This window comes from Aphelocoma coerulescens, chromosome 6, assembly GCF_041296385.1.
Source record: "Aphelocoma coerulescens isolate FSJ_1873_10779 chromosome 6, UR_Acoe_1.0, whole genome shotgun sequence".
Lineage (NCBI taxonomy): Eukaryota > Metazoa > Chordata > Aves > Passeriformes > Corvidae > Aphelocoma > Aphelocoma coerulescens.
Genome location: NC_091020.1, coordinates 9,646,826 through 9,664,300, shown reverse-complemented (window position 1 = coordinate 9,664,300; position 17,475 = coordinate 9,646,826). Strand labels below are relative to the sequence as shown.

The 17,475-nt window shown below is 37.8% G+C and overlaps 1 protein-coding gene across 12 annotated transcripts in view; it reads right to left on the bottom strand.

Annotated features, from left to right (window-relative positions):
- LDB3 (LIM domain binding 3) overlaps positions 1–17,475 on the bottom strand; it is a 116,280-nt gene that overhangs the window by 7,810 nt on the left and 90,995 nt on the right. For 7 of the 12 annotated variants that reach the window (XM_069019142.1, XM_069019139.1, XM_069019146.1 and 4 more), the window contains 6 exons: positions 17,142–17,303; positions 15,424–15,531; positions 11,573–11,620; positions 8,779–8,906; positions 3,129–3,429; positions 1,730–1,910 (listed from right to left, as the gene is read on the bottom strand). In XM_069019142.1, the coding sequence (XP_068875243.1) occupies positions 1,730–1,910; positions 3,129–3,429; positions 8,779–8,906; positions 11,573–11,620; positions 15,424–15,531; positions 17,142–17,303 (928 nt within the window). The remainder of the gene's footprint in view (positions 1–1,729; positions 1,911–3,128; positions 3,430–8,778; positions 8,907–11,572; positions 11,621–15,423; positions 15,532–17,141; positions 17,304–17,475) is intronic. The other 5 variants (XM_069019144.1, XM_069019147.1, XM_069019143.1 and 2 more) reach the window with 4 other exon arrangements.

The following is a 17,475-nucleotide window of genomic DNA, read 5'->3' as shown; positions in this document are numbered from 1 at the left end:
CAAGAATGATTCACAAACTGAAAATCTTTTAAAAAAAGGAAAGGTTCTTTTAATTTATGTGATTACTAATAATGAATCTGCATGTCTGTTCCTAGGTCATGTGTTTATCACAAAAAACCCTAATTCTGTGCAACTGATGTTCTCTTAAGATGAGCACATCTAGATTTCATCAGCTTACTTCTGTCCAGTATGGAGAAATCTCTATTACTGCTTCATTCTTTTGTGATACATAAGTCATCCAAGTCCAAAAGCTGCTGTACTGGGCTCTGATGCACAGCTACTTGCTAACTTGTCAATCTTACATGTACCCAGGATGACGACTGTGTATCTCTGTCAAACAGTCCAGATTTCAAAGGGCCAGCTGCATAACTGGTGTAAATTAACTTCATTAACTTCAGTGAAACAGCATTGATTTATACCAGCTGAGAATCTAGATCCTATTTTATGTTGCTTCCAATTATACACATAGACTTTGATTCTCTTTTAAAGATTGTTTTTAATGTCCATTGATTATGACAAAATGAAGTCCTCTTCCATGCTTTCAATTGAGTGAATAGACAAAATAGTCTAATTTAGATTTGCCATATATCTCATTAGAGAATCACCATTTGGGATTCATTAACTTCTGATACTGTTTGCAAAACAACTATCGCTGATAAATAGGTTTGGATCCATTTATGAACCTCAGTGAGGTAAGAAGCAAAAATAGCTTGAGAAATCTTATTAATATAAATAGAGGCAGCTGGCATCTTTGCTATTTTCCTGATGAAAATCCATAATGGGAAACTGATTTGTGCCAGCATTCATTAGGTAGGTTAAGTCAGCACTCTGCTATAAATTACTACTTCTGCCGCAGCAGCAAACGAGACTTGGTTGGAGCCAGAGCTTCACCATCAATGTCTGATGCTGCCACCCCTAATTGGCAGTTGCAGAGAAGAGCATCTGTAATGCCAACATTAAGACAGATGTCAAATGGTGGCAGCGAAGCAGTGGAAAACCAGTGTGGGACTCCTTGCTTCTTTATTTGAGAGGACCATGTCATACATTCACTACTACTGCATGCATAAAAACACTGCGAAAATTATTGATGGTATTCCAACCTCACTACCATCTAAGGTATGTGGAGAGCAAATGAAATTGTACATTCACTTGTACACGAGTCCTTTAAGACAAAAGTGGCATGTATTTTTGCCTTTGTGGAATTCAGATCTTTGTATCTATTCTGTATTTCCTTAACTGTAAGAAGCCAGCAGAATTCCTCAACAGCTGTGCTGCTAACTACCAGTGAGGTGCAGCAAGAGCAGTGGGCCTCTTCTCAACATCACTGATTTCTCCACTGAAATTTTGACTAAATCCCGTGTAAGAAATAAAAATGCAGTTCAAGTCTCTATTATAAATATAAGGAACAGAAAGATAAAAGTAAGATAATATGTATCAGATAGCAAAATACTATCCAGAAAGTGCTACTTATTTTACACTCAGTGAGATGGTAACTGGATTACGTATTCTGTCTTTGAGCTCAATAAGGTACAGAAATATCCAAGACTTCAGATGGATAAAAATTATTATAAAGTAATAGGTTTCTCATTCTGAAATATTCAACAAGCTGGGAAATAAATCTTAAAAGGACGAAATAATAAAACATCTACATTGACTGCTTACAGTCTAAACTAGTTCACTATTTCAGGGATTCATGCAGTTGCAGAAAGGGTTAATCTTGTTCTCTTACCCCCATAATCTTAGTGTGGCATCGGGCACAGGTTGGTGCAAAGAACTGTTCATAGCAGCGCTCACAGTACACACTATTCTGCTCCTCCACAAAGCACATATCAGCCAAGGATGTCTTGCAGTAAGCACAATTGAATTCTTCTGGGTGCCAAGAGCGACCCATGGCTACCAGGAAAGGACCTCTGGAAACAATCATAATGATCTTATTTGTATTGCAAAAAAAAAGATTTAATGACCCTGACTGCAAACCCACTTTGTCAGACACCCATGTACAAGCGTAAGAAGCTACTTGAACCACGAGATACGTATTAAAACAACATTCAGAAGCCTGAACAGAAGTGGTCTTTTTCAAGACCATTAATCAAAACACACTGCTAATTGGTTAAAACATTTCATTATTGTTTGGTCCCATACACTGCATTTACAGACAACTGTTGGAAAAATCAATTGTTTTCATATCTGCGTAGCTGTGAGTGGTCTTTGCAAGCAGATGCAAAGACCAGAGTAAAAGGCCAAAGGCACAGAAGATAATGCTACTATTTGAAGCATGAAATAACAGGCAAATTTCCAGCCTTGCACACCCAAACCTCACAACAGCTCCTAAAGTCTCCTGCTTTCTTTCCTTCTGAGAGCACTGCATGTGGCATGTTCTAGAAATGTCAGACTATCAGGTGACAACTTGCTGTTTCATTATGTGGAAAACACATTTAATTCATTTTGGTGATTGACTCTGGTGATTCTAGTTAGATACACTGATTATTACTGGAATATTTCCATTTCAGATTATATAAAAGGCAATAATCAGCAGTTCCACATCACCAAACCAGCTCCTTTTAGTGGGGAAGACTGCCATTAAACATGGATTACCTAAAGTTGGATAGCAGTGCACAGGCTAACAGTAGGCACTGGTCCAGCAGAATGAACTGGGAGAGGAGAAGGGAGAGGCATGCTATGAATCACTGGTAATAGAGTATAGGCATTATCTTTCTCCAGACACAAAAGCAACAATTACATTTGGCTGCTGTTCCAAAATGATGCCTTGTTCCTTTTCCCTCCACGATCCCTCTGCCCCCAGCCCCCCAACTCTCCCAATGAAGTTGCATGAACCTCCTTCAAAGGATTACCTTAGGACCAGAAACCTGTTTAAAAACAAGCAGTGATTTGCTGCAGCATCCAAGAGCCAAACAATTAGCATGTATAACTTTGCAGTGATAAAAAGTGAACCACACAACAACAAAATGAGCTCTGGAAATGCTAAATTAATGAAGCAGACAACAGACATCCCTGCTGGGTAATTTAACAGAGTCTTAGGCTCTGGTACTGTACATTAATGTACAATAACCAGTCTCTCTAATACTTTTTTTCATGCTTCATCCCTCTTCAAAGGCCCATGACCTTACCGAATGATGCTGTTACAGTGCCCACAGAGAGGAGTTCGGCTGCTGGCTGGAAAACGCTCCGCCCTCTGAACTGTTCCCCGGGCTAATGCAGGGGGCTGGGAAGAAGTTGAAACTGGAGACGGGTAAGTAGAAATTGAGGCAGGAGATGGCACTGGAGCACCCCTTGGTAGGATGTGCTTTGTGACAGTGGTGGTGGATTTTCCAGGTGCAAATTTCTGGGAAAAGGAGTCATCTGTTACCCAGGGAGGGCGACTCGCAGGCTCCGTGTTGGCAGGGGTGTAGGAATGAACTGGTGCTGGCGCTGTTTTAAGTATCCCAAAAGAAACCAAGAAGGATTTTAAAGTCTTTTTCTTCTAATGTCAATTCAGCAACACTTACCAGAGGATACTCCATGACACATATACAATAAAAGCTTCAGATGATACTTAATTATGGCCTGTCCCACTGTTGCTCATTTATTCTGGGCTAAAGCCAAAGGTACCAGCACAATCACTGACTTTTAATCCACATGCATTACAGAAATCACTGCTTACTGGCTTTTACAGATTTTATGGAGACCATTGTCAAGATCATCTCTTCATTTTCTAGTAGGAATGGATATGACAATTCTGTGATAATTTCAAAGACTGACGTATATTCTGTTTAAGACAGGTTAAAAATAGAAAAGCCAGGTAATACAGTAAAGTTTTAGATGGAATTCTCGAGAATTTCAATAAGTTATGCTTAGCTTTTGATCTCACTATATTAATTAAAACACAACGTTTTCTACAGATTTCACTGTTATCTATCATTTGTAGGCTTATTCCTAGGTTTTTGAAGAAAAACAGGCTCCCACAAGGAATACAGAGATAGAGAGCACTGGAAGCAATACTGAGGGAGCCAATTCAGCTCACATGACCAGCAAGATAAAGCCGACAGCACTTAGAGGAAGGCCAGACTTGCGGTTATGACTGATCTCAGCTCAGTCCTTGGCTCTGCCACAAACTTCCTGTATAACTTTGAGCAAAGCAAAGTGCCTCTGCGCCTCAGTTCCTGTGTGTAAAATGGAATATCATCCTTTCTCTCTTCCACCCTTTGCCTAGCACATAAAACCTTCAGTGCAGTCTGTCTCCGTGTTTGTGTGCACCAGGCTCTAATCTTGGGTGGAGCTTTATCACATTAAAATAAGCAGGAACCAGGGCCTGCACATACCAACAAGTTTTCCCACTGCCCTGCTCTTTTCAAAACGTCAGATCTTGCATTATGTAGGACTGAAGTTACTGCCCAAGAAACAGGCTCACTTTGCCAAGTACAGGAGCACTAAAAGCAGTTTCCCTTTGCAAGGAAAACAAAGTGAATGACTGAAAAGAAGCTTGGAGAGAGGAAGTGTTTTGCCCAAATGAGAGAGCACAGATTTGGGAACAGAAGCCAGTTCTTCAGCAGTCTAGGCAAACATTCTGCACAGTAGATCCCAGCACCAAGAAAATGACCAAATACAACATGTACAGGTTTAAGGGGCTTGCAGGTAGAAAGGTATTTCAGCCAAGAGGATTCTGAATGTAACATGGATCTTTCTGAATAATTAGGTGGTGAGAAGATTATGTTCGACTTAACACCCATCCCATCCCTTAACCCACACCCTGCCACATAATAACTTACACTGATTATTGGCAATTTGCAGGTGCTTAAAATGCATATGTATCAACCCACTGTGATCATCCTTGGGACCTTTTTATTGAGGTCAGAGTTGAATCTAGTGCATTTTCTTGATAAAAATTTCTTATGGTACAGCATCAACAGTGTTTCTGCTTCATGAAACTGTATCCCACCTTAGCTTGAGGCTTTTTTTTTTTTAAACTTGGAAATGGTAAACAGTATTTAAAGATTTCAGAACAGAGTTTATATGCAATCTCTTTAGATCCTGAGGCTGTTGCTATTTACGTATTACGGTATTAAGATAGGCAAAACTAGAAGTTAATATTTCATCTCTAATTGGTGAGTTCAAAAGGCTCCCACCTATGAGGTGCTCTAATTAAGTAAGGTGACATCTAGCTTACTTCACTACATTCTCTCTATCTGCTACTTTTTTCACCCTACCTTTTCTATTTGCTGCAGTAAAATAAAGAAACAGAATAAAGGAAAGTAAAATAAAACAACAAAAGAGGATTTTTTCCCCCAGTTACTAAAAAGAAGTACCAGAGGAATTATTGCAAAATGACAAATGTTGGGTGTTTGCTTCTGCTCTGAGTTCTCTTTTCAGCTGTTATAATCTAATTTTACAGGCTTGATTTATTACAATACATTTTCCCCCTGTGAACAAGCTGCAATTACTATTGCTTCAAAATAGTACCACTGCAATGTATTAGAAAGATTTCACTACCTTGGAGATTTCAGCAACTGTTATTAAAAGGGAATTATCTTACTTTCTTAGAACTACATCCCTAAGCTTATATGAACAACTCTTTTGTCTTAGTAGCTACTGCCATATGCATTCACCTTGAACGTTTATGTATTTCAAAAAGTCTTCCAACATACACGCAGCAGAAAAAAAGGGGCTGCTAAAAAAGTACTAAAAAAGTACTGAGATTAAGTATATCAGAGAATATATTCACAAAATAACAGCATTGTATGAGTTGACCATTAACTGTTAAAAAATGAATACTTCAAATAATTCAGTAACATGGCCTCTATCACCTTGTTCCTCTCAGCCCTCACATTCTCTTAGAGCAGGAAAGAACGAAAGGCCTTATTGTTATCCTGAGAGAATGACAGGAGAAGAGGTCTCTCTCAACAGCAATAGGAACAAGCCAATTCCTTGCTTCTGGGGAATGTGGAATTCTCCCCCTCAGCTCTTCATTTATGGTCAATGGTTATTTTCTCTCCAGACAAAAAGGCACATTACTTTATTCATTTAGTAAAGCAAAGATTTATAGTCTCAAATGCTTTGGTCACACACTGACTTGCACTGTGAGAATATTTTTTCTTTTTTTTTCCTTTGTTAGTGGATCACATAAGTGCTATTCTTTAGTGTTTTCAGTAACAAATGAAATTAATAACCACAACTGATTTGGCTTGTTCTACACTTAGTGGCCACATCCTTGAAGCCCAAAGTTTTCCCATATACTGGTACAGATGATGTTTTATAGGGGGACACTATTCTTACTCAGGGGAACTAAAAATGAAATAATGGTGTGGAAGATGCTGTTTTAATATTGAAGATGCTTAGGAGACAATGTAAAGTTCATTAAGAACTGTGGGAATCTTTCTGCCAATTCCTAAAAGAGTAGATCAGGCCTTTATGCTTGACCAATTTTGCATACACAAGCAGGCCCAGATGGACTTCGGGATTTAAAAGGAAAGATCTGCTTTCTTACATTTAGGTATCACGTTACTTCGTGGTAAAGAACTGGTGTTGGAGTTACTTGGGATATGTGAAAGGCTATCCTAGTCTGGGAAAGCCTACGGGAAAGGAATACCCAGGTATGTTCTGCCATCTAGTGGACCTTGTTCAGAAGAGAAGTCTATGCTCCTTTTAAAAATTGGGTTATGAAATTTAGGGAGAAGATTTCAGAGTTCACAGCTTTCCCTGTTGGAAAAAACTAAAGATCTTTAGCAGCAGAAAATTTCCCACCTGAGTTAGCTAAGGGAAAGTGTAGACTGTGTGATAAATTCCATCTGAGCCACATACTCAACAATGCAGTTTCATTTTGAGACTTGTTTCAGTTTGTTTGGTTTTTTTTTCAATCTGACAGATGAAAATAGCCTTGTAAATCCTCTCAGTGACTGATTCAGGTGTCTCTATATTTGATATATGAGCCTGTTTATTAATCTGGAAGTTTCTGCCCCACACTTCCAAGGGAAGCCAGTCAATGACAAAGTTGGGTGAGAAGTTTTATAACTATCTTGGTGGTTTGTTTCTAAGTACTATTGATTTTCCCATCTGCGACAGGAAATGCCATTTCCTCCATTTCTTCCCAAGCAGCAATTTCCTATTTGCTCAGGACTGCAACTGTCTTCGAGGCCAGCTCATGTTCCAAAACCACTCTGAAGTACTACTACATCAAATATACAACCCTTTAAAAAGGTACCAAAACAAAAACCAAACATCTTCACTAAAATCTCTGTCTGGAGTTTCTCTTGTACCTGAGTCACTTTAGGGTTCAATTATGAAGGTATTTTAGAATCCCTTACGGGATATTTCAAACTCTAAACAGTAAAGGGGGACTTTTTCTTTCTCTGCCAACTATTTAAGCCTTTATTGAGGCAATGAGGCTCAAAAGCAGCAACATAAGGAATTGCAAAGGAAAACCAGCAATGTAAGGAATTGCAAAGAAGACACCCAACCGAGGAGAAAACAAAAGTCTTTCCTCTTAATCCAAGTTGAATCCAACAGCCAGCTTTGACTTTACCAGATCCAGCCAATGACTGGAAATAGATGTATTTCTGCAGCAGGTTTGTATATTGAACTGGAGTTTATACCTCCCCAAATGAGCACAGGGCTTAACATCAGTCAGTGTATTCAGGAGGTATTTTGACTTGCTGCAGTTTGCTCTCTTCTGCATTATAGAAATAAACCTGCTGTCATCATCTTTTCAAGTCAAAAATAATAGCATTTGCCTTGAGTGAGAACATGGTATACACTGATGCATTAACCAAAAGCAAATGAGGAGAAGCTGAAGGTTTATTTACTTTGAGACCCATATATAGCTCATGAGAGCTCTGACTTGACTTTTTCTACCTTTATGTCTCAAATATAAAGATCAATTGATTTGTCTGTCTGCTTCATGTCTAACTAAAATTCCTATGTTTGTTTAATTTCAGTAGATCCAGAAATAGAACATTACAGAAGACAGAGTTTAAGACTGTTAGAATTCTTGGCCTTTTCATATTTATTTGACTGTAAAGATATAAATCAATTTTTTAATTCTCTTGCCAAGATCAGAAAAACCTTAATTTGAAACAGAACTACACTTAGATTTATATTGCTGCCTCATTTAACTCATCCAGTTTGAAGGTTCACATTTTGGTCATCAATGGTTTTAGAAGTTCAGTCCATTTGTAACACGTTAATACCAAGGGAATTCAAATAATATCAAGGAGCATATTTTCCAAATGAATGAATAACCAAATATATTCCTTCAGTTACTAGATCTCTGAGAAATTGAATAGCATTATGAAGTGCTTTAATACCTCATTCTTCATTTCAAATGTAAGCCTAAGTTTGAGAAGTTCAGTATATATCTTATCTATTTTGAAAATATATCCTACTCAAGCAAACTCCACTTATTTTACCTCCTTCCTGAACTGTGCATTCTTTAGCTATTTTATCAATTCTCTGGTGTCACTGGGCTTCTAATTGGGTACACTGTGTTATTTTTCAAATGTATTTCTTCTGAAAAATCAGGCTACACATTCTTTATTAGACTTTTCCCTTGCTTTTATTTTTCCCTCTGTTTGTTCCACGTTTTAACTCTGAAGCAGAATACAAATACAATGTAATCCTTAATCTTCAAATAACCTGAGGCAAAACTAGCAACATTTAGTGCCATGTATAGAAATATTTTCTGATACGTCTGTGTCCAAAATGCCTGCTCTTGACATTTTCTTTTTCTAAAAGAAATGTGTGAGCATTTTTTTTCCAAATCTTTTCAATACTTTGAAAGTTCCTTACCTGGCTGGTAGACAGAGGGCTTTATGCTGGCAGTAGTAACAACTCTCATTTTTGAAGCAGCAGAAGGAGCAGGACTTTCACTGTAGCTTCCAGAAACTGGCATTGGTGTATATGACTGGGTTGTGTTTCTAAAAGCAAAATGTAGGTGTGAACAACTTTACAAACAGCAAAAGTTTCTGGTCATGAAGTAACAGATCTGGCAGCATCCAGAGCACTCGAAGAGGAATCTTCTGTGAGAACTACAGAGAGAATGCTGTGAGATTCATCAGTCTTTAGCATTGCTAAGGAAGGCTTGGACAATTCTTTGGAAAGAAAAATTAGTCAAATAAGGATTTTAAGTAATAGCAAGTTTGTAGTTGTTGTTACAGAAAATAGCTTGCTGAGGGAATATGACAAATTTGAAACTCTCAGTTTAACATGGGATCAGACTTCAGAAAGCTGCATACAAAGTTTGTATTTTCTGTTCCTCTGCAAACAAAAAGGCCTGGTCTTGTCTAAGATAAATCAATGAGGAATATCTGGAATTAAAAATATACTTGCCCAGCACAATTACTACTATTACTACAAATGCTAATTAGTGTTTATATACTGTTATACTCTTTTAAAAATATTGTAGTGACCTTTAAAAATTTTTCTTAAATGAACTCTTTTCCCTGTTTAGACTGAAGCCAATATTTACATTAATCTTCTTGATGTTCAGATTCACCCTACAGAAAAAAGATATGATATGTAATATTATGATGCACTTCATTGCATTCCTAGAATAAAAACACTCGCTCAGGATTCCAAACACCAGTAAGAAACAGTTTTTCTCTATTTTATGGCTTAGATGGTGATTCTCAGTTTGACTACAGTAACACATTAAAAAATAGGCCACTTCTATCTGCCAGTTACTTGGGATTATTCTGTTTGTAGTGTTTGTGCTTCATAGACTGATAGAAGACCATCACAATTAAAGCAAGCAAGAGAGAATAAAGAAGTACAAGAAGGGAAGCAACAGTAGCAGTTGCAGTAACAAAAACCTACTCACTACAGAACATCGTTCTTACTCACCCTGAAAACATAGTTTTGCTTTCTTTTTCCCTTCAGTTTCACTCTCCCTATGAACCAGATCCCTGTCTATTTGTGCTGACAGTTTAGGAGTTATTTCCATAATGGGTTTGTCTATAGGAAAACATCTCTCAGCACATGGAAAGAAGCTTTGCCAGACTACTGGTCCATCTTGACTTTATTTTCTTTAACAGTGGAAAGAGATGCCATCTGGAGAAAACACTTCATAATCTTACATGGCAAACCCAGCAGATGTCTTCCAGTACAGGTAAAAAACATTCTGAGAGATGGAAACTTTCAATTTTGAATTAAATAAACCTGTCCTCACAACATGGCTTTTTGCTGCTCTGACAATGTTTCTACTATAGATCTAGTATTCATAGCATTGCTGCCTCAGGCTAATTTATTTTGTCTATTTAGCAAGAGCTAGAAACTTAGCTATTGCTACAATGGCTATAGCTAATTATTTCTGTACCTAGTCTAGGGCTTAGGGCTGGATTTGGGTCCACTATACCATGAGTGAACAGGACTCTCCAAGATAAACTCTTTTAGTGGGTTTGTATTCACTGTAAATTCTGTTGTGAACTGTGCTGTGATTTTGTAACTGCCAAAGCTGTTCTAAGCACAGTAAACCTTTTTGTTTTTCATTCTTACCATCTATTTCCTGATGATACCTCCTCTGTGGTGCCTAAGACAGCACTGTGCTCGGGGTCACTGGACAGAGGCCATTGCTCCTACCACAGCACAGGGACACAGACACTGTGGGCACACTGGCTTCACACACAGCTTTCAAAATGCCATCAGCTAAACACACCATCTAAAGACTTGTCCTTGTTTTAAAATCTGCTTTTCAGGGTAAACTAGACAGCTCAGTGCCCAATATTTACAATGTGGGTTAAAAGATTTTAAAATAACGTGTCATAGAGCCTTAAGCTGAAAATGTCATCCAGTCAGGAAAGTCTACTCCCAGGTGCACAGGTCCAATGGTTAGAAAGACTCATCTGAATCTCTCTTAATGCACAAAATAAATAAAGAAGGTCTGAACCAGATTAGTAATACTTAGACATACATGAAGAAAAATGGTTATTCAAAATTCAGGTGTTTCCCAAATGCGGTATCACAGTAAAACCATACCACAGATTTCCTTGTGTTCAGGGAAATGAAGCTAAAAAAAGAAAAACACCCCCCATCCCTCCACCCCATTCATAGTACCAAAATCACAGCAAAATTAAAAGAAGCACTGAACCCTATTACATGTGCATGAAACATATTAAATACAGTAAGGAAGATAAGAAGGTTTGTCAAAGAGAAATAAACTGTTACACTATGTCATTAAGGGTTTAGTGAAGTTAAAGATTCATCAGAATTTCTACTGATAGAAGAAAACAAAATAGCATGTGATTAAAAGAACCAAAAATAAAGAAACTAGAAAGAAAGAAGGAAATTAAGAAAGAATAAAAAGATGTCATAAGGATCAAAGATGCTTTAATGGATCAAGAAGCACTGGCATCTCGAAAAGCAGTGAAAGCAACCTTATTGAATTTATCGGTAGCAGTCAATGGCACGTGACAGGCAGCAAATTAAATACCATCTTTGAAAACTATTAGTTGTCAGAAAAAGAAAGAGTAAATATTTTTAAGCAGATCGTTTTTATGTTATCGCTGCACTAGATGCCTACTAGTAGCAATAAACTGGTTTGTTAAGTGCTTTTAAGGTAGAGTAGCTGCACAAAACATTTTTATACCTCTGCTTTGACTGGTAGCTGATGGAGGTGGAAGAATGCCGGTTGAAACTAAAATGAGACAAAAGTTGTATTTGAAAAAAATATACACAGAAGATTGGGATATCTTGTCCTACCATGAATTTCCTATGAATGAGAAGTGCTCTTAAGTGCTAAAGTAAACAACATGTACATATTTATAATCCTATGAGTATTGCATTACATTTTGTTTTCTTATTTAAGCTGGGAATCACAGTGAAACCTGAAGAGTGGTAGCATCAGTCAACGAGCTGAGTATATTGTTCCATATGTCACTCTCATCTGGTCTTGTTATTGGACTGTGGAACTCCAATTATTTTTATTAACACAAAAAAATAAATAGGAGGGATTTTTCTCAGTGTCAGAAGTTTAAATTGCATCAAATCTGAAAAGCAAACCTCAAATGAACCAGAGGCCAAAGATCAGGGAAGTGCCCCAGTTTATGAGGCAGCTCGGACAACCCCACAAAAAGGACAGGCTGGCATAGTTGAAGCAAAACCATTCAACTTTTGCCTTGCAGAACCTTTCTACTGTTACAATGTCTTAGGTAAACAGGTAGATTTTTTTTTCTTGGGGAAACAGCGTAATTTCAGAACATAAATGAGTCATTTATGCAAATACAGGAAGTACTTGAAAGCCTGCACAGTGTATGATCTGAGAAACACGGGGATTCAGAATGAACTGAGCTCCTGTCTGCAGGGCAGTGCAGGGCTACATGACATCAGTCTCATCCCACAGGAGCACAGCCCACATTTCCCAGAATCACCAGGAGTCTGCCTTATGCCACTTATTTTCCTAACTTCTGGAGAAGAGTTTTTCTTCCCTTTACCACGGACACAGTGCTTGGATTAAAATCTCAGGATCAGAGAAGCTACACTTAACTTTCAGAACCGTAATTGTAACTCTTTCCACTGTTTCTCCTGGTTTTGCATTCCCAGAGTGCTGTCTCATGGGGTGCCCTGCTTTAACCCTCTGGATGGAATAACCCATCCCTAAAGAGCTTCAAGCTTAATTAAAACTCTCATGCTATGCTTGCTTCTTTTAAGTAAGATTGTAAGTGGAACAGGTAACAGTAAGTCAGATTTCACTGCAGATGTAAAAGTAAGAGTAACACAGTCAAGTAAAGATTAGTGATTTACTTCAAAAACACTCCTGTTTAGAAAGGAAGATTTTACTCATATTAAGTGTTATGCATATGCTCACAAAAGCAATGTCACTATAGAACTGGATCTACTGAAGTTTAAAATCAGATTTAAATAGTTAAGGATATTGATCAAGAAATCCTCCTGTGTTTTCTTGGTGAATCTTTTTAAAACATCTAAAAGGAAAAAAAAACCCAAACACTGGAATAATGGTGGTAAAATCTCAGCCTCATCCACCCAAGAATATCCCCATCCTGCAGTATTGTAACTAAGGTCATCCATATTTTATTTTGAAATGAAATTATATTAAATGCTCAATTCTCCTCTGGTATATGTCAAGCTGAAACTGGATTTTTAAGTCTGTATTTTGGCATGCTAACGCACTGCTTGATTTCTAAATTAAAACTATCAGGTGCTCAAAAATTTGAATCATAAATTAATTTAGAAGCCAGTTTTAGTCCCTTATGTTTGAATACACTAGCTATAATACACAACAGTTTTTAAAACAAACATAGAAGTAGTGCACCAAGATAAAGAATCTATTCCAGCTGCAAGACAGTCATCCAAAATCAACCAACCAACCAGAGTTTGTTTATTGTACCTGATTATCAGGGAACCAAATTTTTACAGGTCCTACAAGTCTCTGATTTGCCCTTATATCCCAAGGCTTGCTGAAGCAAAGACAGTAACATTTCCTGTTGGTAACAGTGGGAAGCAGATGACAGCATCACAGTTGCATCATCCATTGACAAAGCAGTCGTGTATAAAGCTGATATGCTGTAGGTCTTTTATCTGTGACTGAAATAATTGCCAGGTGCCAGCAAGAGGTTTTAGGAGTCTGATTAAAGCATTGCTTTCTGAAATGGACAGCTGTTTTTCCATAGTTTCACAAAATCTTTGAGGCTGGAAGAGGTCTGCGGAAGAATCTGATCTAACCTGCTGAAAGCAAGGCCAGCTCTGAGGTCAGACCAGGTTGCTCCATGTTTTAGCCAGTGTTGTCTTGAAAACCTTCAAGAATGGAGACACAGCCTTCCCAGACAACCCACGTCCTTTCAAAGGGGCAGGAAAAGGGGCAATGGTCCATGCCAACCTAATTTACTAATTTACTTTCAATTCAAATGTCTCAGTACCTCAAGGTCATCTTTTTACCCTCCTTACTCATTAAAATTTTGTTTCACACTAATTAGTCCATATTGGTACATAACTACAAATGACTTTATACGGTTTCTAGGCCTCACACTGCTTCCCTTCTCCCATTAAATGGATATGAAATTTAAGGGAAATGGAAAAAAGCTCAATCAAGAAATAGCATTAGGTTAGCTCTATGACAGACATGCAAGTAGTGTCAGCAAGTACTGGCTATCTTTGTAGTAATTTATTAGCTGTTTATATGTAAATTATGCATAATTGCTGCTTAACTTGTCCCTGCCCATGGAACTAGATGATCTTTAAGACCCCTCCTAGCCCAATCCATTCTATGATTCCATGATGTCCAAGGCAGGAATGAAAACACAGCTCTTATGAAAGATTTAGATGGGCCCTAAGATGTAGACTGATGAAACATTAATAGATGTGCTCTGTCTGGCCAGAGCAGTCACCACAGCTTCCATTTAATTTCATCTTCTGACTGATGGAGACATTTCAGTCTCCAGCTGAGAGAAACTCCAAAATCAAGTCTTTTCTGTAGCTCAGGAGAAATAATAGGTTTTGCCTGCCAGTGTTTAATCAAGCTCAAATATACACAGTTATGATTGCTTAGAAAGCAAGGAACCTTACCTGAGTCCAAGAGGCTTCTTGAAATTAAACTTACAACTGGTGTACTTCCATTCATCAGCAGTTAATTTTATTTCTTATATTTTATCAACTCCATACTGGAATTACTTCCCTTATGTAATTCCCATGGCTGTGAACAGAGATGTTTACATCCTAAAACTGAAAACTCTTCTGATGTTTTGTTCAGTAGCTATTTCATTTTTGCATTGGTTTCAGTGATGTGAAGCCAACCAAACTGCTATTAAGTACTACCTGTGCCAAGCACTTAACTGTTCTGTGATTCTCTTGAGAAGGACCATTATACTTGGTGTGAAGCCCTCAAACTTGTGCACTTTGTCCATTTCAAATATCACCTTTGGGTAATTCCTAACTATTTTTTATATAATGGTAAGAGATACATGGATAATTACAGTCTCAAATGTACTGCTGATTTAGTTTTTCACTGTTTCTGAAGACTGTGTTCAAGTGAGTCATAAGATCTACTGCTTTTTCCTCTGTTAGTGTTGTTAAAATGGTATGAAAGTAGTGAAAAGGCTTGGAATTGAGGCAGTACAGCAGCACTCTCTAGTGATTCCTGCGATCCTGTGTTTGCACCAAGAAAAAAAAAGGGCCATCATTCTCACCCAGTGTCTCTAGACAAGTATTTTCATTTCAGGATGGCAAAAGCAGCATAAACCAACCAGCTAAAATACCTCTGTTCCAAGAGGACCTTGTGGTCACATATCCTACATCTAAAACTTGGTTGTTTCCTAGCTGGGTTGTCACATGGAAGATAAGGAAGGGGCTATTGCTTTAAACACATCGTGCTTTTCAGTGGTCTCTGCCAAGCCAATCCCTTCAGAAACTGAAAACCTCATATCAGAGAGCATAGTACAAAATCAAAACAAATTAGGTTAAAAGAAGAGAGCTTTACAGATATACCTAGACTGAGATGAGATAGCAGATGAAATAGTGGAAGCTGCTAATGACATGTTCTTGGGCGCATGGAAAGGCTTAGGCTGGGAAAGAGAGCTGGGGGCTGCAAGAACTCTGCAGAAGACACATAAAAGCATGAAAGCATGAACAAAATGATTTAACAGGGACACAAATCATGTCATCAGAACCAAGCTCTGGCAGGATTCAAATACAGGAAGACTGCTGCATAGTTACCAGGAACAGGTTTTCTGTAGCATACATCTGCAGATTTACAGAATAGCACAACCAAGCACATTCCTACAGAACACAAGACAAAATGCACACATTATGGAAAAATTTTAAAACCAGACTCTATCAGTAACTAAGGAAGACAATATTACAAGACAGGACCTTTGTCAATGATACATGCTTTTATCTGAAAGATCTGAAGATGTTTGAGTCTAAATACAAGATAAAAATTTTACTATGCAAGCAGTCCCAGACAGAAGATTGTCCTATCTAAAACAGAAGTCATTGGAATGATTAGTTTAGTAGAGGCATTTTTCTGTTTGAAGCAGATACTAGGTAATACATGTTCTTCATTCTACAGTTTCAACCAATGGATAAAAATTACTTAAACCTCATCATTATTTCATGTGCAAGTACCTCACAGCCAGTTCTGAATTAGAGCATAATACCTTATTCAAACCTCCTTTGCTGCCTGACTGGTGGATTTTCTTGCACTGGAATAAAACAACTGCATTCTGGTAGGTCATGGTTAGGTAAAATCTGACCAAAGTGAGGAACTAATTAGTTGGTATATATACATAATGCAAAATCAGCTAGCAAAAATTAATCAAGAAGCAGAGCCAAGACATCATTTCCAATTCCATTTATACACACATAAAATATGGTACCTCTGAGGTCTCAATTATTTTAAATAGTTTCTATTACTGGAAGTGTGGCTTTCCTTGGATTTTTAAGCATGCTAAAATATACATATTTTCAGAATATTCATGTAGCAAAACCCAAAGATAAAAGAATATTATGTACCAAAAGAATTCACTCTTACTACCTCCAAAATTACTGTAATGTAAGTGACAGCTGTATAAATCCCACATATTTCCACACAAGCTGTCTGACAGCTTTTAATATACAACTGTAACTCCCACTGTGCTACAAGTGTTAGGAATGCATGTCCTTGAAACTTACTTCACCTCTAAGGCTAATTCTCATTAGGAAAGAAAATATTATATAAATCTAATAGAAATTAATTAACTTATAGAGCAAGTCAATCATCAAATGTCCACCATGTTTTACTGATATCTGCTGTGATACAGTAAGCACAATCATGAGATTAAATGACATTTTCTAATCTTCCATTTCTTGTTCTAGTGCAGAAACACCATTAAAAGAATCTTCATTCACTGTAACTATCATGAGGAGTTGTTTTGGTTTTATTACAAGTGGTGTAAAAACATTTCTAATTTTAAGCCTAGACTCGCTTTCTGAAAATGGAGTTACATTTTTAGGGCAGTTTTATTTTGCAAAGTCTATGCAAACATGAACAACATACCACAACCCTTCCCCCCCCCAAAAAAAACAAAACAAAACAAAACACCCTCCCCCCCCAATATATAAAAGCATCTAAACCAGGTTACAGCTCTTTATACTACATTCTTAAGTTAAGAATGTGTATGCAGCATTTCCAAAGCCAGAGGGGGTATAAAGCAATGGAGCATTACCTTTGGAAGGAGGAGGAGAAAGACTCTTGCACTACTGAGGTGGTGGCTGGTGCTGTCATCGGGCTGGCTGTGTTTTGAGCAGCAGCAGCAGGCTGAGGTGCTGAAGCGTGTAGTGCAGGAGCAGCAGAACTGGGAGCCACCGGGACATGCTCAATAGGGGTACTAGTTAAGAGTTCAATTAAATAAAACAAGAAGCATCTTAAGAAGGCGAGCATTTACATGTAGAGCATAAAACCTACTATGTTTGAACCTGCAAACATAGTAGCAGGCTGGGTTACTGAGGGAAAAGCACAGTTATGCGAAGAAAAAAAAAGACATTTGTTCAGCCTTTTCC